Source organism: Echiichthys vipera (assembly GCF_963691815.1).
Source record: "Echiichthys vipera genome assembly, chromosome: X".
NCBI lineage: Eukaryota > Metazoa > Chordata > Actinopteri > Perciformes > Trachinidae > Echiichthys > Echiichthys vipera.
The window spans coordinates 25,284,977-25,312,296 of NC_139825.1; the positions used below are offsets into that span (position 1 = coordinate 25,284,977).

General features: G+C 40.5%; 2 protein-coding genes across 2 annotated transcripts; both read left to right on the forward strand.

Annotated features, from left to right (window-relative positions):
• Positions 1-795: 795 nt before the first annotated feature.
• Positions 796-11,728, forward strand: sfi1 (SFI1 centrin binding protein; the record flags this gene model as incomplete). The annotated part of the gene is made up of 31 exons (XM_083939561.1): positions 796-992; positions 1,448-1,519; positions 1,669-1,779; positions 1,861-1,955; positions 2,045-2,162; positions 2,251-2,353; positions 2,521-2,677; positions 2,868-3,029; positions 3,634-3,704; positions 3,791-3,883; positions 3,967-4,064; positions 4,204-4,270; positions 4,829-4,959; positions 5,064-5,145; positions 5,251-5,429; positions 5,533-5,608; positions 5,956-6,051; positions 6,127-6,203; positions 6,296-6,398; positions 6,522-6,618; positions 7,410-7,570; positions 7,689-7,763; positions 8,102-8,176; positions 8,280-8,456; positions 8,631-8,833; positions 8,921-8,992; positions 9,121-9,373; positions 9,472-9,568; positions 9,686-9,818; positions 10,855-10,954; positions 11,585-11,728. The coding sequence occupies exons 1-31, from the start codon at positions 826-828 to the stop codon at positions 11,726-11,728; spliced, it is 3,645 nt and encodes a 1,214-aa protein (XP_083795687.1). The 5' UTR covers positions 796-825.
• Positions 11,729-12,645: 917 nt separating this feature from the next.
• On the forward strand, positions 12,646-24,242 carry sxph (saxiphilin). Its single transcript, XM_083938561.1, has 17 exons — positions 12,646-12,872; positions 13,224-13,387; positions 14,239-14,338; positions 14,423-14,599; positions 14,722-14,884; positions 15,003-15,067; positions 15,277-15,434; positions 15,551-15,737; positions 15,817-15,965; positions 17,237-17,327; positions 17,727-17,774; positions 17,860-18,042; positions 18,783-18,930; positions 19,091-19,173; positions 19,259-19,443; positions 20,734-20,920; positions 21,018-24,242. The coding sequence occupies exons 1-17, from the start codon at positions 12,818-12,820 to the stop codon at positions 21,059-21,061; spliced, it is 2,187 nt and encodes a 728-aa protein (XP_083794687.1). The 5' UTR covers positions 12,646-12,817; the 3' UTR covers positions 21,062-24,242.
• The last annotated feature ends 3,078 nt before the right edge of the window (positions 24,243-27,320 follow it).

A 27,320-nucleotide genomic window follows, 5' to 3' on the forward strand; every position in this document is an offset into this window, starting at 1 on the left:
TTTCTCCCTGCTCTAACACACCTGGGCCTAACAATAATCAAACTGTGACAAGCTTCAGCTGCTTGATAACGAGCAAATCATTAGAATCAGGTGTGGTGGAGCAGAGAGAAACCTAAAACGTGCAGAACCGTGGCTCTCCAGGACCGGAATTGCCCACTTCTGGTCTAGAGTAAAGACGGTTAAAACAGATTAGAAAGTGACATGACGTTTCACGGCCAAACCAAATAACCAATCGGAGGAGAGCCCTTCTAGCCAATCAGATGCGAGAAAGGCGGGACCTTCCGCTACCGTCGGATGGTTCATGTGCTCTGTGCTCCACACTGCACAGCGATATATATTTTTTTTTAATTGAAAAGATTCAGTATTAACATGACTTTTCTTACATGTTCCAGAGTTAAACACAATACAACAAAAATGAATAATAACAAACTAAAATGTATAAAGACAGTAAAACATAAAAAAAAGACAGTAAAACATTTAAAAAAAAAAACGGAATTATGAATATGTTTTGCCAATTCATTATTTTTGAGTTTTAAGTTTTACATAGTGGTCAAATATGATTTTAAAGTATAATCATTAAATTATAAAAGGAAAGAAAAAATAAACTCCAAAGAGACACATTCAACGTCACTGTGTGTATTGCCTGTTGCCGTTGACAACCCGCGGTCACGTGACAGGAAAAACAAACGCGCGGCACTTTCGTTACCCGAACAATTTTCTCCACATTGACGACGGATGCTAATTAGTTATTTATTCCTAAACCTGCTTTCAAGTTTCGGTGTTTGTGGTGTTGATTTCAGATGTGATGTTGTGGTTTGACCTAATATGATGAACAGTAACGCCAGAAAGCGAAATCCAGTAATACCTCGACCAGGTACTGTCAGTTCAGCTGCTGAAAGACAACAAGCCCGCAAAGTTCATACCAGAAAGATCCCTTACAGAGTTGGGTACAACTGGAACAAAGGTGGAAGACTCAAGGAGCTAAGAATAAGGTGCAGTACTACCAGCAGTAGCAGTCTGTTTTTATAATAACGAGTTTTTAGGCCAACGAAAGCTGAAAGAGAGAAGCAGCAGGGACCCCATACTACAAATATTGTATTTAATTGAGTTGCATAGTAAATTGGACCTGAGTCTACACACAACTTTTCATGGTGCATACACTACTAAGATATTACAATTAACATATTCATATTATACATGTTAAACATACAAATTGAATCATTCAGCTCAATTGTATGTAACTTTATGGTAGACAGTAAGTCTATCTAGTGTAGTTTTTCTTTTCGAATAATACTTTAATACTTTTCTATAATATATATATTTTTTTTAAATAAAATAAAAAATGTCAGAGAGATTATCAAACAATTTAGCGGACCCCCTGGAGTTACTCTGAGGGGTCCCCCTGTTGAAGACCTCTAACTTAGACTAAGTTTTTCGACCACTGCAGGCACCTGGCAAGGAAGTTCCTGAAGATATGGATGCAGAACACCTTTGGCCGAATTCTTCCTCATAAAGCCAAGTAACATGTTACACTTATTTTGCAAACTGGAGTTGTTGAAATAATTAAACATTTTATATTTCAAGCTAGGATCGCAGCCTGCTCTCGACTTTGAAAAATCCTATTAGACCCTGATGTGCTCTAATTCAAGGGAATATTACATGTCGCAGGGCCCACTGTGACAGCGTGGTTTTGAGACGGGCCTTTCAAGGATGGAGAGACGAGTGGTGGACATCCAGGAGGGAGTGGAGTCTCACAATGCGGGCAGAGTGTCACTACAGGTACACAAGACACAGTCCTTTACCTCAAGTCAGCTGGTCCCAGATCGTGGTTGTCTGCTAATGATGTATTTTGTGTTTCAGGTATTATCTGTATAACTTTGCATTGCACAGCTGGCGAACATTTATGTCATTGCAGAGGGAAAAGAAGAGCAAAGTCCAAATTGCTCAGTCATTTGGTATGATTTTGTTACATACACTGACAGTATATCTAAGTTTTGTTTAATATTACAAGCAGCTGTTTCATCATTATTATTTCCTCAACTAGCTGACAGACACCAGATGCGTCTGGTGTGGAGACGATGGGTGGATTTCACAGAAATTAGGCGTATGAAGAACAGGGTGCTTGAATCTGCGCTGGAGCAGAACAGACTGGCAACCCTGCAGTAAGATCAGTGTATACAAACTGGACCTAAACTCATAATGCTTTTTGGATTATGTGTTTTTAACGTTTTTGTGTTTTTGCCTCTGCAGCTCGGCGTGGAGCTTGTGGCAGACTCGGCTGCAGCAGCAACAGGACCTTCGTGCTTTAGAGGATCAAGCCCTGAAACAGAGGGCGCTTACTTTGCAAAGCAGGGTAAAGGCATAATCCAACCGATCCAGGATATTGTATATATATATATATATATATATATATATATATTGTATTGTATATCATATACTGTCAACATTATGTATGGAGAAGGCTGATCCTGTTCCTTTGTGTTTTGTGTGGCAATGCGTCTAATTTTTATTTTTTCAAAGATTTGGCTTCAATGGAAGGAAACGCACGCGGCTGCTCGTTGCCAGAAAGAGAAAGAATCCAAAGCTGCACTTCACTTCATCCTCAGACTGAAAAGAAAAACATTACAATGTTGGAAAAGTTACGTGGGCTCTCTCCAAACCAAGAAAATGTCACAAGGTCATTGTAGATTATCTGTCTTTCTTCATTTAATAAACCACAAGCTCCTTCATGCGATATCCTCAAAGCAATTTCAGTCAAAATTCACCAAGGTTCACAGGCTTCATGCGATATGTTTCATACTCTCATACATGATTACTATGTTTTCTCTTTCCTTTTCTGTTATTTTATTTGTTTGTTTGTTTTTTAGCTGTGGCTCAGCGTGCCTGTGATTTCCACCTGTTGATGATGTGGTGGAGGAAATGGAACAGTGCATTGCATTGTAAATGGAGCGAGGAGGACCGTTTGCAGGCTGCAGGGCGTTTAGCCATACGGCGCACCCAGCGTAGAGCACTGGAGCACTGGAGAGCTTGTATCCTAATCAAAATATAAAATAAACATACCTTACATTTTCAACCAATTACATTGTCATGTGTAGAACAAGGGCTGGGAGATTTGTTAAATTTTGTTTTCAATTACTATTGTGGCTTCCAACGATTGTGAAAACAAGATAACTGAGATAAAACAATTATGATGCTGCATTCGATTAGGAAACATGCTCATGTGATAGAAATCCAGCACACCCGTTACTGTATATGTTGAACATACGTGTAGGAGTTTTCAGTAGGTTATGGTAGCGCACCACAACATATTTCATCAAAGTTATAATTTATAATTTATTTAAATGTATCCATATATATATATATATATATTATTAATTTTATTATTTTAAAACATTTTTGTAATGTTTTTAAAATTATATTTAAAATGGAAGACAATCCACTGTTAAAAATACTTGAAATAAAATCAATAAATGCACAATATTTCCAAAGTCATAAGTAATTGTGATCTCAATCTTGGCCAAAATAATCACGATTGTGGTTCTTGCCATTATCGGCCTAATACATAATCCACTGAGGGGTAGTAAGGGCTTAACATTTCCAGTAACGTTGTTTGGTTCTTGAGCTTGTCAGTAGATGTGATGCTGTGCAGGGAAGAGGCTGAAAGGAACAGGATTGCAAGTCAACATCGCCAGGATCATCTGTTGGTAAGATAAAATGTGAATTAAGCAACTGCATCTAAGGGGAGAATGCAGTCATTTAATGCACTGATCGCTGTGCGTTCTTCTTGCAGCACGCTGGACTGCAGGGACTTTCTCTTAACATCACCAGGAACAAAACACAGCGACTCAACAAAAACATGGCTGTCCAACATTTTCATCAAACTGTAATTATTACCCTAATACTACAGTGTCAGTCCCATACACTAAGTAACATTCTTAAAGATTTAATGCTTGGGTTTTTTCATAGATGACATTTAAGTATTGGAAGCTGTGGCAGGGCCGTCTGGAGGAGGCTGAAGACAAGAGTTTTCAACTCCTAACAGAAATGTCACTGACTAAACACAGGTGCTTTCATTTAAATGTGTTTGGCAAATATGTGAATTGTTTTATGTTGTAGCATCCGATCTACAAAGATGTTGCATATTTCATATAAAGATCTTCCTGTTTGCACGATTTGGACATCAGTTTGGACTTTTCTTTACAGGACATCCCTGTTGAGCAGCTGTTTTCACCACTGGAGAGATAAACTTGCTGAACGGAGACACATGCAGGTGCTTTTTAGAACCACTACATGAGCAGTACTTAGAGAGCAGAGATAAGGACACAGGTCCCATATGATGCTCATTTTTAGGTCCATACTTATTTTCATTCACATTACTTTTCTCATACTGTCTGTCTGATTATACCTGTATAAATACATGAAACACTCCATTTTAGCGCCTGTCTCTTTAAGACCCTGTTACTGAATAAAGCCAAGTCTGCTCGGCCTCTGCGCTCTCTGCACCGTCATTGCAGCAGGGGAATGACTGTACTATTTATAGTAAAGATGTGACATCACAACCGTAGAGAAGTACTGACGGCTCATTTAAAGTCAGTTTCTGAATAAGGGCTGTGTGCATTTCTCTGTAGACGGAGCGCTTTAATAGTAATAATACTTTGACAGTATTTATATAGCACCTCGACCTGCTTTATAATAAAAAATACATGGTAATCTCACTTTTTTACAATATTGGACAGTAGTTGAACACATGAGTGATATATGAATGACCCCCATAAAACATACAGTATAGTTTAATTGCAAACTCAAAAACGCAATTTTTTTTTTGCAGGAATTGGAGCATTGTGCGGACATTTGGTTTAATGAGCGCACGCTGCCTCTGTGTTTCGACTCCTGGGTTGAGTTTACTCTGCAGAGAAGACTCCAGAAACAGAAGAGACACCAGGCAGAAGTCTATAATCAGTAAGTTACCAACTCCCTGATTTGTACTTGTGTCGTGATTAATTTCCAAATCAACAGAGTTTGTCTCAAATCTGTATGATTTGTTTGATCACTGTGTTTATCAGGCAGCGCCAGTACACTTGGGCGTTCTACACCTGGTGGGGGCAATCAGAGAAACACAAGGAGCAGATGCTTTCTAAGCGAATGGTATGTTAGTTGTAAATGGAAACACAAACTCCTGCGCGTTGTTGATTAAGAGTGTGTATTTGATACATGTCCGATACATACATAATCCAAACTCGCTGTTATCAGGCAATTCTACACGAGGAGCGCTGCCACCTGCAGAGAGCCTGGTCTCGCTGGAGGCAACGGACAGAGCAGAAGATCGATGAGGAGGAGAAACAGAAGGCTTCAGACCACCTTTACTTGCGCAGACTGCTTCACAAGACGATAACACAGTGGAAGGACAACAGCACCGAGATACGAGACAGGTGAAGCAAACTAAGTGCAGCAGAAGTGGGTGAGTAAAGCGGGGAAACTCACTCATCTGTTGTCAAACATACACATGTTTTAACACATTCGTTTGCATGTCAGGAGAAGTCGAGAGCAGCAGGCTTGTCATCAGGGTGACCTGCGCTGCACAAGGTGGGCTGTGGAAAAATGGAAAAAGGTAACTCTGTGGTTTTGTTTTCATCTAGTTTGCACAGCATCTGTTCACATAATCTCTGAAGGCATCTGTTATTTTGTCTCAAAGCTTAAAGAAAGACAGATTGTGACCTGTTGAAGTCTGGAAATTTGTAAAAGGAAACTTGGAAACGGTTTTAGTTATTGAACAAACTAAAAATGGTTTTCAAGTCTAATACCAGACCTACAGTACATACATGTGTCTTATTTGAAAGATGTATAATATAACACAGCTCTCATGTGTTTAACATCTAATTTGTATGTTCATATTGTTAAGAAAATCAAGGAAAAGTGCTACAGAACTGTGTGTGTATGTGTGTGTGTGTTGGTCAGTTTGTTCAGAGCCAGAGATTGAAGAAAAGCAGACTGAAGCAGATGCAGCGTTACCATGAAGTCAAACTTCTCACACACACATTTGTGGCCTGGAAGGTACATCTGCGTTTGTAATTGAACGACTTCTTCAGGAGTCATAAAGATGAAGCTGATGCACTGTTGCGTTCGCAGAAACACCACCTGCAGATGTGTCAGATCTATGGTCACGCAGAGGAACTTTACAGGCAAAAACAACAGAACTTTCTCAGGTATTGAACGCAAATTCTTCTGACATCTTCTCCCATTTTCTCCCATCTGAATGCTTCACAACAGCTTGTTCTCCTAAATAATATATCTCCAGGACGGTTCTGTGTGTTTGGAGGGAGAAAGCAGTGCTGCTGGCAGAGCTCAGGCTCACAGAGCAACGAGCACAGAATCACTATCAGCATTTACTTCAACTCAAGGTTGTAAAGCAGTCAAAACTATCAATGCAATGCAAAACTAGTCATATTATTCCCTTAAACTAATCGTGTTGTTCCTCTGTGGGAGCCTTTGCTTATTGCTGTCTTTGCACTAAATCTGTTAAGGTGTTTCTTGCTTGGAGGGGAGCAACAGCACGTGCAGTGTCAAAGCGCCACCAACAGGGGGAAGCAGTCAGCAAGGCCCAGAGGTCAATAAATCAAGGTAACAACAGAACTCCTCAAAGTGACCACATGCAGTATATTTTCAATACCATTTCAATGTTTCTTTTCTGTTGGCAGATAAAGTTTTTTTGTGAATGTCACTTTCCTTCTCTGAATTTCCCTTTTGTATATTCATGGAATGTACTTTTTCTACACCTTCAGCTTGTTAAGACATGTTAGTTTAATGTGATTTGCTGCTGACAGCTGATTGGCCAGCTTTCACAGATGATGCCCCAATGATACAGACCCTAGAAAACAGTTTAATACTCTGCAAAGGAGGTTATGCTTTTGGCTGTGTTGTTTTGAAAAACTACTGGCCTGATTTTCATGAAACTTTATGGAAAGGTGAAGCATGGGCCAAGGAAGAAACCTTTAACCTTGGAACGGATCTAAATCACGTGGTTGATACACTTTCCTTAACTTTGCATTACTGTGGTGCATTCATGTGGTGTCGTAATAATCTGAAAAATGAGCTCACGACGCAAATTCACACTGTAACAACATTGTGAGACGGGGCATGCCTTGGCAGAGGGCTGCACTCTTCACCTGTTCATCTAGTTACAAACTAAGTTTAACACACAGTTCCACTTACAAAAAACATTTCAACACTTCTTTTCAAATAACAAAAACAGTACTCTTGCATATCCCTATCTCAGACAACTGTGAGCCAGATTGCCATCTGCTTTTGTCTGTTTTATCACTGCTTTCATAGTATTCCACCTCAGAATACTTATAAGGCACATGTACCTGAATTGTCCTACACTTTTCTAGCTTGATATTTTCTTTGTTTAGTGCGGCTGCTGCGGTCTTTCAGACAGTGGAGGCAGAAGGCCAGAGAGGCTCGGAGAGAGGAAGTATGCATGGGAAAAGCCAGGCAGCACAACGTCTCCAAACTCCTTTCTAAAGCACTGACGGCCTGGAACAAGCATCACAGCCAATATCAGAAAAATAAGGTTGTGACTTCATTTTCCCATGACTGTTATAACACTTAACACACACTATAACACATATATAACACTGTTAACGTCTCATTGTGAGTTGTTAAAGTTTTGATTATATGTTTCATTATAGGTAATGAAACGACAGGGAATCCTTTTGCTGAGATTGAAGGTGTACCAGACGCATTTTGAAAAGTGGAAAATGAAGGTTTGTTTCTTTGTTTCTTGAACACTTTATCCTCTTAAACGCAGCTGATTTTACACATAAAGATCGCTGTATAACAGCTGTATGTTTTTTTTAAGAATTTCTAAACATTTTCCCCCAACTTTATGGAATTATAAAATTGCTTGTGTACCCCTTTAAGGTTCCTAACCTCAGCCAGAGGTAGAGAAAATTAGCCTTGTTTTATTTGTATGATGTTGTTTTCTGTGGTGCTAATTGTTCAGCTCTCTGTATGGAACATGGTCAGACATTCAGACCGATATTTGTGGTTTGACTTAGTGTAGTTAAACTGTCCGTGACTTTGGTTTCCTTCCTGTGAACAGCTGCAGCACAGACAGAGAGAAGCTAAGCAGACGGAGCGAGCACTCTGGCACTGGTCCCTCAGTCTTCAGGCCAAGGTAACACCTGTGCGCACATTCTTCTCTCGTTGCAAAAATACAGCACCGAATAGTGGAATCGGTGCTCACACGGTCTTCATGTTGTTTCGTGAATCTGCTGCAGGTGTTGTATGGATGGAGGCTGTGGGTCACAGAGCATCGCAGAAAGCAAGAGCAGGCGGCCAGAGCTGCACAGGTCTACAGAGACGAGCTGCTGAGAGAGGGCGTGACCCGCATCCTCACGTATGCTGCTCACATGAGTGATCTCACAACAAGCCTAACACAGCATGGCCAAGAGCAGGTGGGTGTGAAACTTTTGTTAAAAGTTCACAAAGGCACGCACATCCAGAGGATAATACTAGGTTCAGGACAGAAGAACATGTATATGACAGAGAAATAGAGTCCGCACCCATGAAACATACATTTAACACCACCAAGATGACGTGAATCCTGCTCTTTTTCTGCTCTTCTGCAGAGGTCACGACATCTCCAGAGAGTGGTGCGGCGTTGCGCAATGCGGTGGAAGCAGCGGGCGCTGTGTAAATCACGAAGAGAGCAAGAGGTCATAGGGCGACCGCCGAAAAAGAGCGTGACGTTCTGTTTAACTTCACCTGGATTAGAGAGTGTTCAGTCTGACTCAGAGGAGCAGGAAGCTGGAGATGGCGTTCTTAATATGCTGTGAGTCTGAACTTGTAGACTGAATCTGTGTTCAACACTTATGGTGTTTCAGTCTTACAGAAGTTTTTGTTTTTTTTGGGACTACAGACCGCTCATCCGTGCACCACGACGTCAGCCACGACGCTGCGAGGAACTGTTTGAGTCTCCACCAAATATAAAGTATTGTTTTTTTCTACCTAACATACATTGCGTTTTTTTTAACACTAAACATGTATTTCTAGTTAGAAATGAACTAAAATTGAAACATTATGTTAAAAAACTTTCAGCTTTTCCTCTTTGTTTTCTAGCACCCAAAAGCAGACTGTCACCACCACTGAAGCAGCTTTAAAACTCTCGCAGCTCGGTCGCAATTCACAGGAAGGCCATCGTACAGTTTCGTTCTGCCTCCATCCTGCTAAATCCCCTGTGTCCTCCACCCATCAGAGCATCATCATCTCCAATGAACCGCCCGTGTCCACTGTGGACTCTCTTCAGGAAACCCAAAACCAAGACATTCTTTTACCTCCCTCTGCTTTCATGACCACAGGAGCTGAAGATACGGTAATAATCACCTGTTTGACTTCAACAGATATCAGGTATATGTTCAAAGCTAAAGTGAGTAACCTGACTTGGGTAAACGTTTGCTTTTCCCCCCCAAGTTGGGGAGGACTAACAGCTCAGGTTGGGGAGAAGCTCCACTTGTACCTCTTCATCAGTTTGCCCCGTCCTTTCAACAATACTCATCGGCTTATTCAGGTATGATACCTGTGCTTTTCTTGAGTTATTCCTTTGAATTCACTTTAAAATAACAGCATTGTCTAGTTTGGATTATGTGGAATATCACAAATGCTTTTTTTGTTGCGCCTCTTCAAGACGTGCGTGTGAGAGCACCCAGTGGAGAAACTGTAGAAGCCGCAGCGACAGATCCAACTTCAGCTCTGACCGGAGAACTGCTCAGCATTCAGCAGGACATGGTGACGTACCAACAGGACAAGAAGCAGCTACGGTACGAAATCTGCGACATCCGTGTTTTTCTGTTAGCCTCACATTGTTGAACACTCATTCACAAACTTGCAGTGCTTAAACTGTGAGTATGAATATTGAATGCACAAATTCGGGATTCATCAATATTTTCTTACCTGACTTGGACAAAGCCCGGCTGTCTTAGTAAAAAGGAAACATACACACACACACACACTGGCCCTAGTTTTTAATGGAATAAAACAGTTTGGGTTTCCATTTTCATTTTCCGGCTTCCTCCTCGTTACCTTGCACAGCAGCCAAATTTCCAAGATCATCAGGCTCCAAGTTATGCGTAAGTGTTTTGGCTAAATGTCATCCGACCAATCAGTGTCCTGTGTGGAGCTTCTGGCAGTTGAGGGGGGAGTGGGGAGTGACGCCGACAAGAGAGGCTACTGCTCCTTCATGGCAACGATGGCGGCACCTAAAGTAGTTAGCTTTTCTAGTTTTACCTCTGGAGAGTATTTATTCAATGAGAGAATAACACTGAAGGCTTTTCACGATGGATTAGATGTTTCTCTCTTCTCCTTATTGACTTCAGCGGGAGTTTAATAGACAGGTAGTTCATCCAATACCCTGCCAGGTATTGAGAATGCCTGCCTTTTCCCAACAGTTTACAGTGATGCCTTCTCAGATTGTTCTGTGTAGAAAAAACAAACAGCTGACAATTCACGTAATCCTCCTTCGATACTAGTGTTTCAAATTCTTCAGTCATGAAATTCTTTTGCTTTTTTTGCCTTTTTTGCTTTGCTTTTTTTTTTTTTAGTTCTCTTGTAACAACTTCATCCACCTCCTGGGTAAATGTATTTCCTTCTATAGAGAAAAGTCTGTAAATAGAATGATTCTGATACACAAACATACGCACGGTGGAAAGACCAAAATTGGCCGGTCATGAATCCAACGGTTATTTTGGATGCACACTATTTATGCACAAAGTAAGAACATCTTATGCATTGGTGATCAAGGCCCATTGTCTACAGGGTAGTAGTAGTTGTAATGTTTGCTTATGTGTGTCATCTTAGGGCATGGCAAAAACTAAAAGAGGTACTGCAAAGTTGGCTGCAGACCAGTGGAAAGGACGAGCAAATGGAACAAAATGCTGTATGTCAAGAGTTGAATGAGGTAAGAAGTAAATTATTTTGTGCTACATTAAACATGAAACAGTACGACTGCACACGGGCAGAATTTACTGCTCTTGCATGGCAGTAATTATGATTGATAGACCCTTATTAAAGATACACCTGTGATTTAGTTGTTGCGCCCCAAATCTCCTGATGTTGTTGCTGAGTTTAGATTGAAATTGCATTCTTATCTGATTACATCCTTTCTTTCTGTTACTTTAACGGAATACAGTTACAGTAACTTTTTCTGTATCCCAATGACGTAATGCTGTTCAGTGTATTCTGTTAATCCCCAAGGCTGTAAACGTTTTATCCACAAGCCAGAAAAGATAAAGAAAAGAAAACAGTCTCAAAGAATGCAGTTCTATTGTTTGATCAGCGGAAATACCCTTAAATGTACAAGCTTCTTTTATTATGTAAAGAGTCGGGGCTTGTGCAGTGATGATCATGGGGCAAGTTATTCAAAAGTGACTTCCCAAATTTACTTATTCTGATGGCTTCAATTTAGCATGCATTCTTCTGAGAGTTCAACAATAAATTATCAGCTATGAAGAAGTCAGCAATCAGAGGTCCCATGAGGGGAAGCAGTATGAAATCACTGACTTGTGACACATGCTTTTTATGTTGACAGTTGGAGGAGCGCATCGACAGACTGTCCAATGAACTGGCAAAACGAAAACCAACAATGCTGCTCTATGTGGAGAGGATCCAGCATTTACAGACTGCCATGCAGGATTCAGGAGTTTCTTTCCCCATTGGAAAACAGAAGCGATGAAAATAGACCACTCCGTGTTCACAACATGACATGATATAGTGCCTCTCACACAAAAGTGATTACACCTGATGAGTGTTTGTACTGTACTTCATTTGCTTGGATGTCATTTCATGAAATAACAGGAGTAATGACACAAGAATTGAATGCGGAAACTGTTCACCAGCTGATACATACATTGAGAATTAACATTTATCCCTCTAGAGCATTATAGGAATAAATTATACTTAAAAGTTCCAAAAAAAGTTAGATTTTCATGTCTTTTTTTATTATAAAGCGGATTTACGTGCTGTGAAAGAATCAAAACGTTCAATCGACAGAAATGCACACAGCCTGTATTCATAAAACTGTGTCTTTAAACGAGCCGTCAGGACTTCTGTAGGGTTGTGATGTCACAACTATACTATATAAAGGTAGAAAGTGCTGCTGCGGGGCTGTTACAGTCATTCGCCAGCTGCAATGACGGTGCAGAGACGCTGAGAACGCAGATGCAAAAGACCTGGAAGCACTAACCCATCAGAGCAGACTGGGCTTTTTCAGGAGAGGGGTTTTAAAAGGACAGGCCATAAAATGGAGTACGACAAAGAGTTAATTCAGGTATATTCAGACAGACACTTTGAGAAAAATAATGTGTTTTGTACATTAAAACATGTAAAACTATTCTAGTAAGAAACCTTCAATACAAATATGAACCTGAAAATGAGCATAATACCGGACCTTTCATGTACACATATAACTGTAGAATAAGAATAATAAACTGTCAAATCCAAAAACATTAAAGCCAAGTTGCTCACAGCAGCTTTCACTGATTCATCTACTTAAACTGTGCGAAAACGTTGGATAGGGGTTGTCCTTATGACAGATGGTGCTAAATATTTTCCATATGTGTGCAAGAAGTCACTTTACTGTTTTCAGAGGGGCAGCCCTTGCGCAATAGACTTTCTATTTATCCGTTAGTAGTAGTGTCTCTTATGCTTTAGGAAATCTATGCAGGAGTTTCAGGGAATTCAGACTAACGGGAAGGACAGCTGTCTTTGAGCTCTGCAGATTACACAAGACATATTTTTAGTCTTTGATCTACAGCAGGACAGCATGCGAGGACTTAATGCCATTTCACTCTTTTTCATCTTTATCTGCTGCGTCAGGGGTGAGTTATGTTACCGAACTAGTTCATTTTCTGTCAGTGTTTTGTTATTTTATGTTTGTATTCAATCTCACTGTTGTTGAATGAAGTCTTTTTATTCTTTTCATTTTGTACATGTTGCCACTAGTTGCTGCCTGAAATATTGCTTTTTTCTGAGCTTTTTGTGGACATTATTAAACTGATTTAAAACATTATAAATGTTGTTAATAATTTCATTTTCTTCATCAATGTTGGTTTTGTAATGAATATGCAAAGAAATACATAAAATACCTGCATCTTACTAAAATATGCGTGGAGTTGACAAATTTTGTACTAAATGCATATTCATCTTCTGAACTATTCCTTGCATGTTAGCTAAGAAGATGCGGTGGTGCACAGTGTCAGATCCTGAGCAGAGGAAGTGTGCAGAACTGGCTAAAGCTCTGGTGGCAGTGCTGCCGCCAGCTGCTGTGGCAGCTTTCGCCAGACTCTCATGCATACGAGCGTCCAGCACGACTGACTGCATCGATAGGATCAGGGTGAGCCATCCTTCACCTTTATGCCATATTGTAATTTTAGCTCTGGCTGCAATCACACAAAAGGTGTGTGTAAAGGATAATAAGTCTAAGCAGATTGTTGTGTTTATGTTTATTAAAGCTTAAACTCATACATTAACTTTTTTTTTGGGGGGGGGGGCAATTTCTCAAAGATTAATTAAAGATAAAAACCTGAGTTAAAAAATAAAAAAGATATATAGAAAACAGATTGATGTTGAAATGTTTTAATCACATAATAGTGGATTTTTACTATTTTCAGTGCTGTTGAGATGATTGAACACAGAAATTTGCGTCACATGACTTTTCCAGTCGATCCAGGGGGGTTGTAAAGCCTTCTGCAACAAAAGTTAAGTTCTTGTTCAGAGCTCGAGAGATGTTGGATTTTTAAGGCTGACATTTGAGATGGTGATAAATCAGACTATAGTCCTATTTATTTTTAGCAACTTTTTTTTTTCAGTATCCTTTATATAATGTTTTAAAAAATAGTGACCATGGTACTGACCAAAACGTTTTAAAGTGGAGAAAAAACTTGATGGACAGGACCATGTAATGGTGTAATGTAATGTAATGGCCACCATCTACATCAACACCCAGCAGATGAATCAGTTTAGGTTGGTATGTGGAATGGACGAAAGTACAAAAACACCAAAACCAGGAAGAGCCAAAGCCATTAACATTTGCCGTTTTCCTTTAAAGGACATCCAACTTAACAGAAAAGGTGCCTTGACGAAGTTTATCAGTGACAAAAACTCTTTCTTTATTAACTATAGTGCGGTCTTCTTTGAGCCAACACTTGTACTTTTAAGACTCACTGTATAAATTCTTTGTTTCAGGCAAACCGTGCTGATATAGTGACGTTGGATGCAGGAGAAGTTTATTCTGCCGTGAAGCAGTTTGGCCTTGTTGCCATCGCCAAAGAGATATATAGTGACGGTAGGTTTACTCCAGGTTTCTGAGACTCTTCAGCACAGTGTCTGAGTCAGTAAACATGTCTGTGTTTCTGTGTCTACGCTTCAGGAGGCTGCGTTCTGTCTGTGGCTGTGGTGACAAACAGCAGTTTGGACATACGATCCCTGCAGGGCCTCCGGAGCTGTCACAGTGGGGTTCGATGGACGGCCGGATGGAGCCTTCCACTCGGCTTCCTGCTGTCCCGCAACTACCTAAGCTGGTCAAAGGAGAAGCCACTCAGTCAGGGTAACAAGAATATAATCCGCTGCCAGTGAAAACAGTTTAGTGCGAAAGTTTTGTCATTCTCTTTTCTATCTTGGCATCTGTTTTTAATGGTCCCCCGGCCTTGTTTTTCTCCTCTTGAGCAGACGTAAGTACCTTTTTCAGTACCAGCTGTGTTCCTGGAGCTGCTGCCATGGCACCAACTCTGTGCGCTTTGTGCCAAGGCCAGAAGTCCTTCATTCGCCAGAAGAATTACCACTGCGAAACGTCCCACAGCGAGCCTTTCTACAACAGCCAAGGAGCCCTCAGGTCAGGCTCAACAAATAAACGACAAGCTCAAAACTTAACTTGCTATATTTCAAACGTGTAAACAGTCAAAACAGCATAGAAATGAATGTCGCATATTGCTTCTTCTCCTCTGTGACAGATGTCTCAGGAGTGGTGCAGGAGATGTTGCATTTGTGGACCATTTAGCTCTTCAAAGTATTCAAGGTAAGCTACCCTCTAACAGACTTTTATTATCTTATCATTTATTTATTGTGTTACAATTAAACTTTTCTCTGAGGTGCCCCAGTGGCCAAAGGGTCTGCAAAACTGCAACTTGATTGTTTGGTGGAGGCAAACAACAACAAGGCCGTAATTCTAGTTAAGGATTGTAACCTCTTCTTTCTTTTCATATTGTTGTTTGTTTGTTCTCTCAGACAGTGATAGAGATGACTTCAAGTTACTGTGCACAGATGGCACACAGGCTCCTCTCAGCAACTACAGAAACTGTCATCTGGGACGTGGCCCAGGAGGCGGCATGGTCACCAGATTTAACTTTCGCAAGATTGCTCGCAAATTTCTAGTGACAGTGCAGGTACTTTTTTTTTTCATCAATTGTTTTCCCCACACATATTACGCACTTAGTCTCCACTCTACATGTATTTAATACGCAAATAAAAGATTCTTACAGAATGATTTATTGTTGTTTAGATGCTGTTTGGCCAACGAGGAAGAGAGAGGCAGCGCTTCCAACTTTTCAACTCATCTTCTTTTGGAGAAAACGACCTTCTCTTCAAAGACGTGACGGATAAAGTAGCTGTTCTGGCAGATGACATGGATGTCAGTCAGGTGCTGGGGCTGGATTATGTGGCGCTCCTCAAAGGTCTCGGACATGAAGGTGCTTACTCAAATTGTTAATTTTTTATATTCAAAACAGACTCGGACTTTATGACCTCATTGAGCCTGTATGTCTGCAGGAAGTTCACTGGAGGACAGTGTTGTGCGATGGTGCTGCATTAGCCAGGCAGAGCAGACGAAATGTGAGCAGTGGGCTCTCAGTATCAAGTCAGACCCGCTGGTGTGTGTCAGAGCGGTCTCAATGCGCGACTGTATTGAGAAAATTAAGGTAAGTCATTTACGTGGTATGAATAACAGGATTTAGGGATATTAAAGGTCCCATATTGTTTTGTGAGATTTCCATTTCCTTTTTTTTAATTATAAAGCAGGTTGAGGTGTCGTATAAATAATGTGAAAGTATCAAAACACTCAATCCACAGAGAAGTGCGTAATGTCTTTAAACGAGCCATCAGGACTGTACATTTGTGATGTCACAACTATAATGAATATAGGTAGAAAGTGCCGCTACAGTCATTCCCCGGCTACAATGACGGTGCAGAGACACAGAGAGTGCAGATGGGGCAGACCTGGAAACGCTGACCAATAAGAGCAGATGGGGTCTTAATGAGACAGGAGCTAAAACAGGGCTTTTCAGACAGAGAGTGAATACAGGTATATTCAGACAGACAGCATGAGAAAAAACAACGTGTTTTTTTTAACATTAAGGCCTAGTCCACATGAACATATAACGTATTTTTGATCCCAAACTTTTATTGCCACCAGTTTAAAAATAATCCTAGCCCATGCCACCAGTGTGATAAACAATATCTCTGTCCACATGAAACCGCGAAATCCGCCTCAAACTATGTCATGCACATACCAAAGCAGTAGGTGGCGATAGCACTCCTAACAGGAAGGCCATTTTAGCCAATCACAAGGCTGGAAAAATTCATACCGGGAAAAACAACTGTGGCAAACCGTGGCCTGGCAGATTCCTTCTTGTGGACTGACAGTAAGACACACACAAAGTGCTGATAAGTTGCTAAATAACACAAGTATTTTTGGCTCGGTCTTCCATAACAGCAACTCTGTCATCTGGTCACGTCTAGAGTGTTGCACAAGTCTCCCTGGATACAACTGACTGTTTAACGTCGCAATGTCGACAAGAAATTGCGGTTTCCTCTGTTTTCCTGTCCACACGACACTGCTGAAACCGAACTTTTTGAAAAAGTTCACCCAGGACTCTGGTTACAAAAAACTTCGGTTTCAGGAGCCAACAACTGCGGTTGAAAGGCCAAACCGTGCAGAGAAACACGGTTTCAAAAATACCCGCGTCCGTGTGGACGGCCCCTAAAATATATATGTAATAATATGTTCTAGTAGAAACCTTAAATACGAGGATTAACTTGAAAATAATATGGCCCCTTTAAACTTTCATAATATGTGTTTCTATTACTGCTCTGTATGTTTTGCTGCTGATGTGGGACCTTTAAAGTTGTATCATACTTGAAAAAAACAACTCAATTTCAAGCTGCAATCACCTGCGTACTCTTCCTACAGAGGGACGAGGTGGACGCCGTCTCGCTGGATGCAACTCACTCTTTCATTGCAGGAAAATGTGGTCTTGTTCCTGTAGTGACTGAATATTATGGTAAGATTTTTTACATTCTCAAAAATTATCAAAAATTATCAAAATACTCCAAAATTAAGTTGGATCCTTTTCTACTTTATAGTATTGACTCATGGTCTTCTTTATTAGTCCTGAAATGCCAACAAGTTTGATAATTTATTGATTTATATTTCTTTTTTTTACTATATTGATTTATTTATATATTTGTATTTTTTATAAATGTATTGCCGCATTAATTTAATCAATTCAGGTTTTATTTCACAGCCATATTTATTTATTTCATAGACATTCCTTTATTTATGTATTTACTTATTATTTAACAAACTTATAGTATTGAACAAAATGGTATTCCATAGGCTGCAGTCCTAGACTTCATTGATTAAAAAACATTGATTGATTGTTTCCTCTGTGTTGTCTCAGGAGAAAAATGTGTGCCTGCTGAAGGATCAACTCACTTAGAAACGGACGGTATGAAGCACAGTAAACCAACAACGAGCAATAATCTTGTGTAAGCTGATGTGATGTGAAAACCCGCCGCTGTCTCCGTCCTCAGTGTTGCCCTCAGTGGTGGGTGTGGCAGTTGCAAAGCGCTCCAGCAGAAACGTATTCATCGGGAACCTCGGAGGCCGGCGCTCCTGTCACGGCCACATGTACAGCCCGGCGGGCTGGCTGCTTCCTTACAGACACACGTTAAGCCTTGAGCACAACAGCAGCTCCCCCTGTGATCCAAACCAAGGTACTGTTTCCAATCGTTCATGTGGAGCTGCATTCACCGTCTTCATCGTGCTGTGACCTTTTGACCTTAACACTTTTAAATGTATTATGCTGCATTTACGTGCTCGTCGCATTTTGCGAGTTGGAACTTCTGTGTTCAAGAGCTTTAAGTCGTAATGTGGAAAACAACAAGGACGCTACAAAGAAGATGCGTTGTATTTTATTGCTCAGAGAGTTTGAACAACACGTTGATAGCTGTTTGCAGTATTTATTTCTAGTGCCAAACTTTATATCTGTGATTTTGTCCCAGAGTTTGTCTCTGCACCAGTACATTTCCCAAAACTACTATAACATTGCTTTACTTGACTTGTTATCAGGGTTAATGCTAATAAATAACTTTTCGTACTAACCCAGGTCACTCTACGTGTACAGCAACTAACAGTTACAACCTAATACCATATTACAAATGACACATGAGCAAACCAAGTATATGCATTTCATGAATTAATGAAAAGTTTATTACCAACAACCCCACATTTACTTTCAGCCGGCATGTTCCTGCTTATACAGTATGACGCCAACTCGACAAGTCCTGACAAAAACTTTCGGCGAGTTGTTCCAACTTGCCGGGCGGTCACATTAATTTTCCCAGTGGGGAACTTTTTTTTTTTCTTTTTTATTCCAGCACCACATGAATGCAGCATTATTGCACTGAGTCTCACAGACAGTGTAGCTGCAGTTTCCCACTTTGTGTTTTCTCAGTGTACAACTACGTGTTTTGGAAAGGCTGCCTTCCTGGCTCTCAGGGGAATCTGTGTAAAGTGTGTCTGGGAGGCACAGGGGAGGCTGCCACCAAACGCTGCACAGACAACCACAATGAGCGTTACTATGGCAACATGGGGGCATTAAGGTAGGTGCAGTAGCTCACCTGAACCAGAGCTTTCTGTTAATCCGTGATTGCTGGTGTGACGCTTTGAAAAAGCATATTTCTCACCATATTTTCAAGCCTTAAGATAGTTTTGGTTTTAATTGTCCTGGTGACTGGACGATAATGAAGTCATTATTTATAGGTGTCTGGTTGGAGATCCCAGTGGGAAAAGCTATGGCGACGTGGCCTTCCTTGAGCAGCACAGCCTACTTGACAACATCCTCAGTGAGATACACACACAATCACACACACACTAATGCTAACATATACTGTATGTTTATTATGTTACATATATGAAGTTATTCTTAAGGTTTGAGTTCCACCGGTTGGGCAGAGGGGTGGTCTTCATCGGACTACGAGCTGCTGTGTGGTGATGGTCGTCGGGCCCCTTTGTCAGAGTGGGAGAGCTGTAACCTTGGAGCCATCCCACCAAACATCATCATGACACGACCGGTGCTCACGGCCAGAGTGTACGACTTCCTCATGAAGTCACAGGTCAGCTTATGTAAAAAAAAAAAGTGTTTTTAAATCGGGGTTTCCTATTACACACTGTGTGGACACGGGACTCCCTTGCCTCAAATCGTCAAGAACAGTGTTTCAACAGTGTTTCCAACACTCAGATTAAACCCTTAAAGCTGCAACTTGGGAGAGATGGGATATCTTGATGATGCCTTGTCATTACATTTAGTACAGGGTTATTTTAGGTCAAAGTTTGATGCTTTGAAAATATACAAATAGACACATTTTTCTAAACAAAAAAACACATTTCTCAGATGTTTAAACAAGTAAAACAGTGTTGATTTAAATCAGGAATTATCTGATCAGAGAGGAAGTACACAAGAGTGCAAATCTGACTGACGAGACATTTGATGCCAGCTTTTGGTTTTACTGTACTTTGGACAGTGTAGTATTCACATCTTTCACTTAACAAGTAGTAACAAGTATTAATACAACACTGTCGACACTTTGTCACAAGTAAATGTCCTGCATTAAGGGTTTAAAATAATAGTACAGAAGTGATGTACTTAAAGTATCAAAAGTAAAAGTACTTATTATGCACTGTTTTATTACCATATTTTATATCATGTTTTCAGATTATTGTTCTTGGTGTGCTAATATTTAAGCAGTATTTAAGTGTTGGAGCTCCCCAAGGTTAACTCTTTTAACAAGATTATATAATGTTCGTTAAGTATTACTAGTTATTTACAGGTGTATTTAGAGAAGTAGAATTATAAAGCAGCATAAAATGGTACCTCAAAGTTGTACTTTAAAGTGTTACTCCGGCAAAAATTGGACCCCAAGGTCTTTTTCACCATAAATATACATCAAATTATTTTTCGTTGATCGCCTTTTAATAGAGATTAATCCCAGATATTTAAAAAAAAAAAAAGGTTTTGGACGGTTGAGCGCTCCGCCCCAAGCTACTCAGTGTTACCATGTCTGGCTCTTAGCGACTGTCCGGGACTTCTCTGTAAATAGTTGATCAACGAAAAAAACTGTCTCAATGGCTTGTTTGATGTATATTCATGCCGAAAAAGACCATGGGGTCCAATTTCGCCTGAGTTACACTTCTACTACTGCACTTGAGTAAATGTACTTATTTACTCTCCACCACTGACTATGGACACATTTCAGTTGGTACCATAATCCTGAGCTCCAATAGCAGCTCTGGTAATGACCACACAGAGATCACAACAGTTACATTATGATCTTTGATATTGCAGAGAGTAAAAGGGGGTTGTTTAGATTCATATTTAATCTTTTTTTTTTTTTTTTACCTTATAGGAAACTTTGACAGCCAACCCAAAAGCAGAGTTCAAGCTCTTTGAGTCTCAGCCATATGGAGAAAGTGATCTGCTGTTCAAAGATGCAACTCAGTGTTTGGTCCACACAAGCCACATGGACTACCGCTCCATCCTCGGAGAGGAGTTTTACAATCACGTGGAGACGGTTTTCAACTGCACACACTCTGGTACGACTGCAATCAAATACACTCTGATTGTCAAACATATAATCAAACTACCGCTCACACGTGTTGATAACGTTTACATGTATTTTACTTACAACAGATATCTTGGAGTTTTGTAATCAGGACGTGTGCAGCATATTCTAATGGACACAGAAGGAAAATCAGTGGTTCAACACCCCATCCAAAAACTTGTTTTGTCCTGATGACTGCAAACCATCATTATCATACTGTTCACAACTTATGTGAGTTACTTCTTCAGTTATTACTATGAATAAATGTCTTAAAGAATTGAGCCTGCAACAACTTTCAGATGCCATTATCATGTAGGCAAAGAAGTGAGAACTATACGTATTATAGCCCCTGCAATAATTCAAAGAATACTTTTCTATCAGTTTCTCTTATCAATTAAATTGATCAATTAATGGTATCAATCTCAATCTGAAAACGTTTGTTCTCGTAAAACAGTGAGCTCAAAACTTTGCACAATAGAATGAAAGCTCACAGACAACAACTGGGGTTTGGGGGGTTTTACTACAAAAATGGGAATATATTTATATACATAATATACATGATGAAAATAACACAGGAAATGAATTGGCATGGTAAAAGCCATGATATGGAAACGCGATTTCTAATCATACCTTTATGGAAAGTAAAGTTTAATATCAAATAGCCAGTGGTCACCAGATCTGCTCATTAAAGTACCAACAACGTCATCTCACAAAACTCATCCAGAGAAAGGAGGTGTGTTTCACAGCTCCAGATCAGTCGTCCAGACGTGCAGAACACCGGGTCTCTCCCGAGGTCGTCAGAGGATTCGTCAGAGGCCAACAAGTGGACGGGCTGTCCAACAGGGCGGCATGCGATAGCCTCTCAATAGGGGACGCTTCACCGTGGCACAAATTTTCAGCGTCAAAGGGTTACTTTCCTTGTGAACCCTAAATCTTTAGCTTTAAGCCAAAAAGAGTCTCTCTGGATTCTTCAGCTTCGACAGCTTTGAGTAGGTGGATGAGAGTTGGTTGGTCTCTTTTTGCGAGCTCTTGGTGAAAACTGGATTTTGATTAGTGTAGGAATTTAACAGTGAATACACACACATTAAAACATAATGTGAACGTTCCTCTTTAATTATTAATAATAATTAATAATCCTGGGGAAATGTCAGTGGCACAATAACATCAAATAATAACATATTCATATGTTAAAATAATCATTCTTTGATAGTAGTCTAAATATGTTTTGATAATGTGTTAAAATAAGATTGTCAATGATAATATACGGTATGAGTGAATGATACATGCATACAAACTGGGATAAACTCAAAATATAATCCTTAACTTTGGCAATCTTGATCTTGAGTTAGAGTCAGGGTGTAAATTAATTTCTTGAGAAAGTCTTTTCTTCATTAGTTAAAGGGTAAATTTCACTTTTTGATTACAAAATGTGTCCCCATTCTTTTTATGACGGCATACTGTATAAGGGCAATGTTTCCTACAATTAATTGAAATGCTGTGTTGTGTAAATCTGTGTGACTTAACCCTGGAAACAAATTCCTGCCAATACCAAAGTGCAAACACAAAGCCTCGCACAAGGAGGCTGAGATAACAGGCAACAAAAGACATGACTACACTGGTAAATACATGGGTGGAAAATCAATGTGTGTAAAGTATGAACATGTGTGTGTTATAACTGTGTGTTAAATTTTTACATGCACCGTAAGTGTAAGATATATGGGGATGCCATTTTAAAGCAATGCTTATTACGATTGTTCATTAGTCTTAAAGCAGTTCTGAAAAAAATGGCCTCAACCCAGGAGGATATACCGTATTTTCCGCACTATAATGCGCACCACATTATAAGGCGCACCTTCAATGAATGGCTTATTTTTAAACTTTTTTCATATATAAGGCGCGCCGCGTTATAAGGCGCATAGAATAGACGCTACAGTCGAGGCTGGGGTTACGTTAAGCATCCATTAGATGGAGCTGCGCTAAAGGGAATGTCAACAAAACAGTCAGGGGAGGTCATCTTGTTGCTTCCTCCACTTCCTCACCATTGAGTCGTTCATGTCAAACTCTCTCGCTGCTGCTCTATTCCCGTGTTCTACTGCGTGACTCCTCGCCTTGAGTTTAAACTCTGCGTCTTAAGCGTGTCTCTTAATAGGAGCCATTTTTGGGTCTTTACACAAACACACAAATGGAAATGAAACGGCACGCTTCGCGCAGTCATATATCTCAACATGCACCTCGCGCTACTTCTTCTACAGGGGAAAATAGAGTCGGCGGCTGCTTACCGTAGTTGCGAGACCTGTTGTGGCTCAATATTGGTCCATATATAAGGCGCACCGGATTATAAGGCGCACTGTCGGCTTTTGAGAAATCTGAAGGTTTTTAGGTGCGCCTTATAGTGCGGAAAATACGGTATATGTTTGCACATATTTTACTTACCTTTATACTTACTTTAAATCTACAGCTGAGTACAGCTACGACTCCTGCATTATACTGTGTTTGTACAAATAGTGACAAACCATGTATTTTTTGTACCAGTACAAAATGTAATGCTGATAAGTTGGTGCAAAGTTATTGAGTCATCTTTTTTCTATATTACCTGTGTCTGTGTTTATTGTTTAAATAACTTTTATAAATATTGTAAAGATAGTGATTCCTTTTATGGAGGACTAAAGCTGCCAATATAATAAAACAATTGACTTTACTGAGGAGCATGTTGTGTAGATAGGAGAACTGGTCCAGAGTGCACTTCAGTGATGAGAGTGATGCATAGGACTGGGAAAGACTGAACCCAAAGTGTGTAAAGAAGTCAGTTACATTGGAGGAGGAAGTGTGATGGTTTTGGGGATGTTTTCTGCAGAAGAGATGGGATTCTTGTTCAGCTACATGTCAGTGTGAATGCAAATGTTTATGTGAACCTCCTTCAGCAACATGCAACACCTTCACTGCAACCGTCTCCCAATCAGCTGCAGTTTTCATGCAAGAAAATGTCGCCTGTCACACTGTAAAACAGGTTAAGCTGTTCCTTGAAGCTGAGAATATTAAAACAATGAAGTGGCCAGCCCAGACTCCAGATCTAAACCCCATAGAGAATCACTGGAAAATCCTTGGCAACAAAGTAATGTCTAAGAAACCCACTACAGTTACTGAACAGTAAAAGAGACTGAAGAAGAACGGACCAAGATCAAACCAGAGCAGTATGAGAAACTAGTGATGTCCTGTGGGCACAGATGTGCTGAAGTCATTTAAAGCTGTTGCCTCTACACATTTTTTAATCCCATAGCCATATGGAAACATTGTTTAAATCTTCTCTTCTGACACAATGGTTACTATTTTCTAATTTTGCTCACTGTTTTTTTCACAAAATAAAGGTTTTTGTTGAAGTGCCTTGGTTATTTAAAAAAAACAACATGCTAATACAGCAGTGATATAGCAACAGTGGATATTTGGTGTGAATAGAGCACCTTGCACCTTGGAGTAGACTTTACCCGGTAGGCTGAGTAGTGGGATACCCATGTAATTGGCACACAACCTCCGGTCCCCCTTTTTAAACAGAGGAACCACCACCCCGATCTGCCACTCCCTTGGCACTGTCCCAGACTTCCATGCAATGTTGAAGAGACTTCTCAACCAAGACAGCCCCTCCAAACCCAAAGCTTTCAGCATTTCTGGACGAATCTCGTCAATCCCTGGGGCTTTGCGACTGTGGAGTTGTTTGATTACCTCAGTGACTTCCGCCAGAGATATTGACAATTATTCCCGATCAGCCTCCAGCTCTGCCGGCGTGTGAGTTGGATTAAGGAGTTCCTCAAAGTGCTCCTTCCATTACCTCATCAGTTGAGGTCACCAGCGTCCCATCCTTACTTTAAACAGCTTGGACTGTTCCTCGTTTTCTGAGGTGCCGAATGATTTTCCAGAAGCACTTTGGTGCAGTCCGAAAGTCCTTCTCCATGACTTCTCCAAACTTCTTCCCCACCCACTGCTTTGCCTCTGACACAGCAGAGGCTGCTGCCCTTCTTGTCCGTCGGTACCTTGCAACTGCCTCCGGAGTCTTCTGGGATATCCCAGAAATGACTACTTCTTCAGTCGGACAGCTTCCCTGACCACCGGTGTCCACCATGGTGTTTGAGGGTTACCGCCCCTTGAGGCACCTAAGACCTTGAGGCCACAGCTCACCACTGCAGCTCCAGCAATGGAAGCTTTGAACATTCCCCACTCCGGTTCAATGCCTCGGTAGCTCCCCTAGAAAGTTGCTAACATTGAGCCCCTCGATGAGGTTTTACCTAGAGTAAAATGGGTAGGCTCATAGAGAGTGAGGAGACGCACACAAAAACCTTAAAAAGCCATATCATGAACCCAACAGGAAGTCAGTGCAAATTTAGTCAATATTTGGTCTTTTGATGGGGCCGTACTTAAAACCAACTCTTCCTAGAGATTTAACCCGATCGACATCAAAATTGACTTGTACCATCTCAAGAAGCTTGTGATAATAGTTACCTCATATCGATCCGTTTTTTTAAGCATATACCAGCGGCATTTGTGGAGAATATTGGTGATATTCCATGAAAAATTAAGTAGCTAATAACTTCAGCAAAAATGGTCCAATCTGCGCCAAACTTCTGATGGTTGATGAGAGTCCAGCCCTGAACAGATCCACATCTCAATATTCACTCATAGTCAGTGTGCCCCCTATTGGCAACGGGAAATATGTGGCTTTTTGATGGTTTCATACATTAACAAACTCCTCCAAGAGATTCAACTGGAGCGGCTTCAAAATCTGTCCATCCATTTAAAGGCATTTGTGATCAACGTTATCTCGTATCATTTTGTTTTTCTGAAGGGTGTTACCTTGGCGTGGCCGTGAACATTGGCGTCTCATCAGAATGCATAAAGTAGCTATAACTTGAGCAATAATTGTCCAATCCGACTCAAATATCTCATGCATGAAAAGAGCCTCGCCTGGAGCAAACCTAGATGACAACATTGACTCGCAATGAGAGCGCTCCCTACTGGCACACCTTAAATTACAGCCCCTCCTCCAGGATGGACGTACTTTTATGAAAATCGGTAGGCATATATAACATCTCCAGACATACAAAAAAGCCTCTTGGAGTGATATCCTAAACTCAACAGGAAGTCAACCATTTTGCCCATTTTCCAACATTTGCACGTGTCATACTGTCACGAACTCCTCCTAGAGATTTAACCTGATTGACATCAAAACTGTCCAATACAACCTCAAAACCCTTGTGATCAAATTTACCTTATCTTATAACCTAATTTTGAAACGTTTGGCCATGGCCGAGCGGAGAATATTGCCGTTTTTCCATGGAACAGGAAGTAGCTAATAACTTCAGCATACATTGCCCAATCTGCTCAAAAATTCTGAAGGTTGATGAGAGTCCAGCCCTGAACAGATCCACATCTCAATATTAACTCATAGTCAGTGCGCCTCCTATTGGCAACAGGAAATATGTGGCTTTTTGATGGTTTCATACATTAACAAACTCCTCCAAGAGATTCAACCGGAGCTGCTTCAAAAATCTGTCCATCCATCTAAAGGCATTCGTGATCAAGGTTAATTCATATAATTTTGTTTTTCTGGAGGGTGTTCCGTGAACATTGGCGTCTCATCAGAACACATGAATTAGCTATAACATGAGCAATAATTGTCCAATCTACCCCAAATATGTCATGCATGAAAAGAGCCTCGCCCTGAGCAAACCTAGATGACAACATTGACTCACAGTGAGAGCGCCCCCTACTGGCACACCTTAAATTACAGCCCCATCTCCATGATGGTCGTACTTTTATGAAAATCAGTAGGCATTTGTAATATCTCCAGACGTACAAAAAATCCTCTCGGAGAGAAATACTGTATTCAACAGGAAGACGTCCATTTTGGATTATCTGGCCGTTCTCCGACATTTGCACATGTCATACTTTAACAAACTCCTACTAGAGATTGAATCTTATTGACTTCGAAACCAGCCAGTATAATCTTAAGACCTTTATGAATAAAGTTACCTCATATTGTTTTATTTTCCAGGAGCGTGTGTCCGTTGCGTGATGGCAAATATTGCCATAAGGTTATAAAACAGGAAGTTGCTGTAACTTGAGCATACATTGTCAAATCTCGACAAAACTTCTGATGTTTGATGAGGGTCCGGCCCTGAAAAAATCCACGACTCAATATTCACTCAGATATTTGTCAGAGCTCAGGACAGGAAATATGTGGCTTTTTGAAGGTGTCATACTTTAACAAACTCCTCCTACAGATTGAATCCCATCACCTTCAAAATCAGCCTGTACCATCTCAAGACGTGAGTGATCAATGTTAAGTCACAGCGGGGGTTTTTTCTGGAGGGTGTTGCTGTGGTGTGGCCGTGAACATAAGC

Coding starts and splice junctions, on each gene's coding strand:
- sxph (XM_083938561.1), top strand. CDS start 12,818: ATGCGAGGACTTAATGCCATTTCACTCTTTTTCATCTTTATCTGCTGC. Junction 14,600..14,721: donor GGAGAAGCCACTCAGTCAGG/GTAACAAGAATA, acceptor CCTCTTGAGCAG/ACGTAAGTACCTTTTTCAGT. Junction 17,328..17,726: donor TGTAGTGACTGAATATTATG/GTAAGATTTTTT, acceptor GTGTTGTCTCAG/GAGAAAAATGTGTGCCTGCT.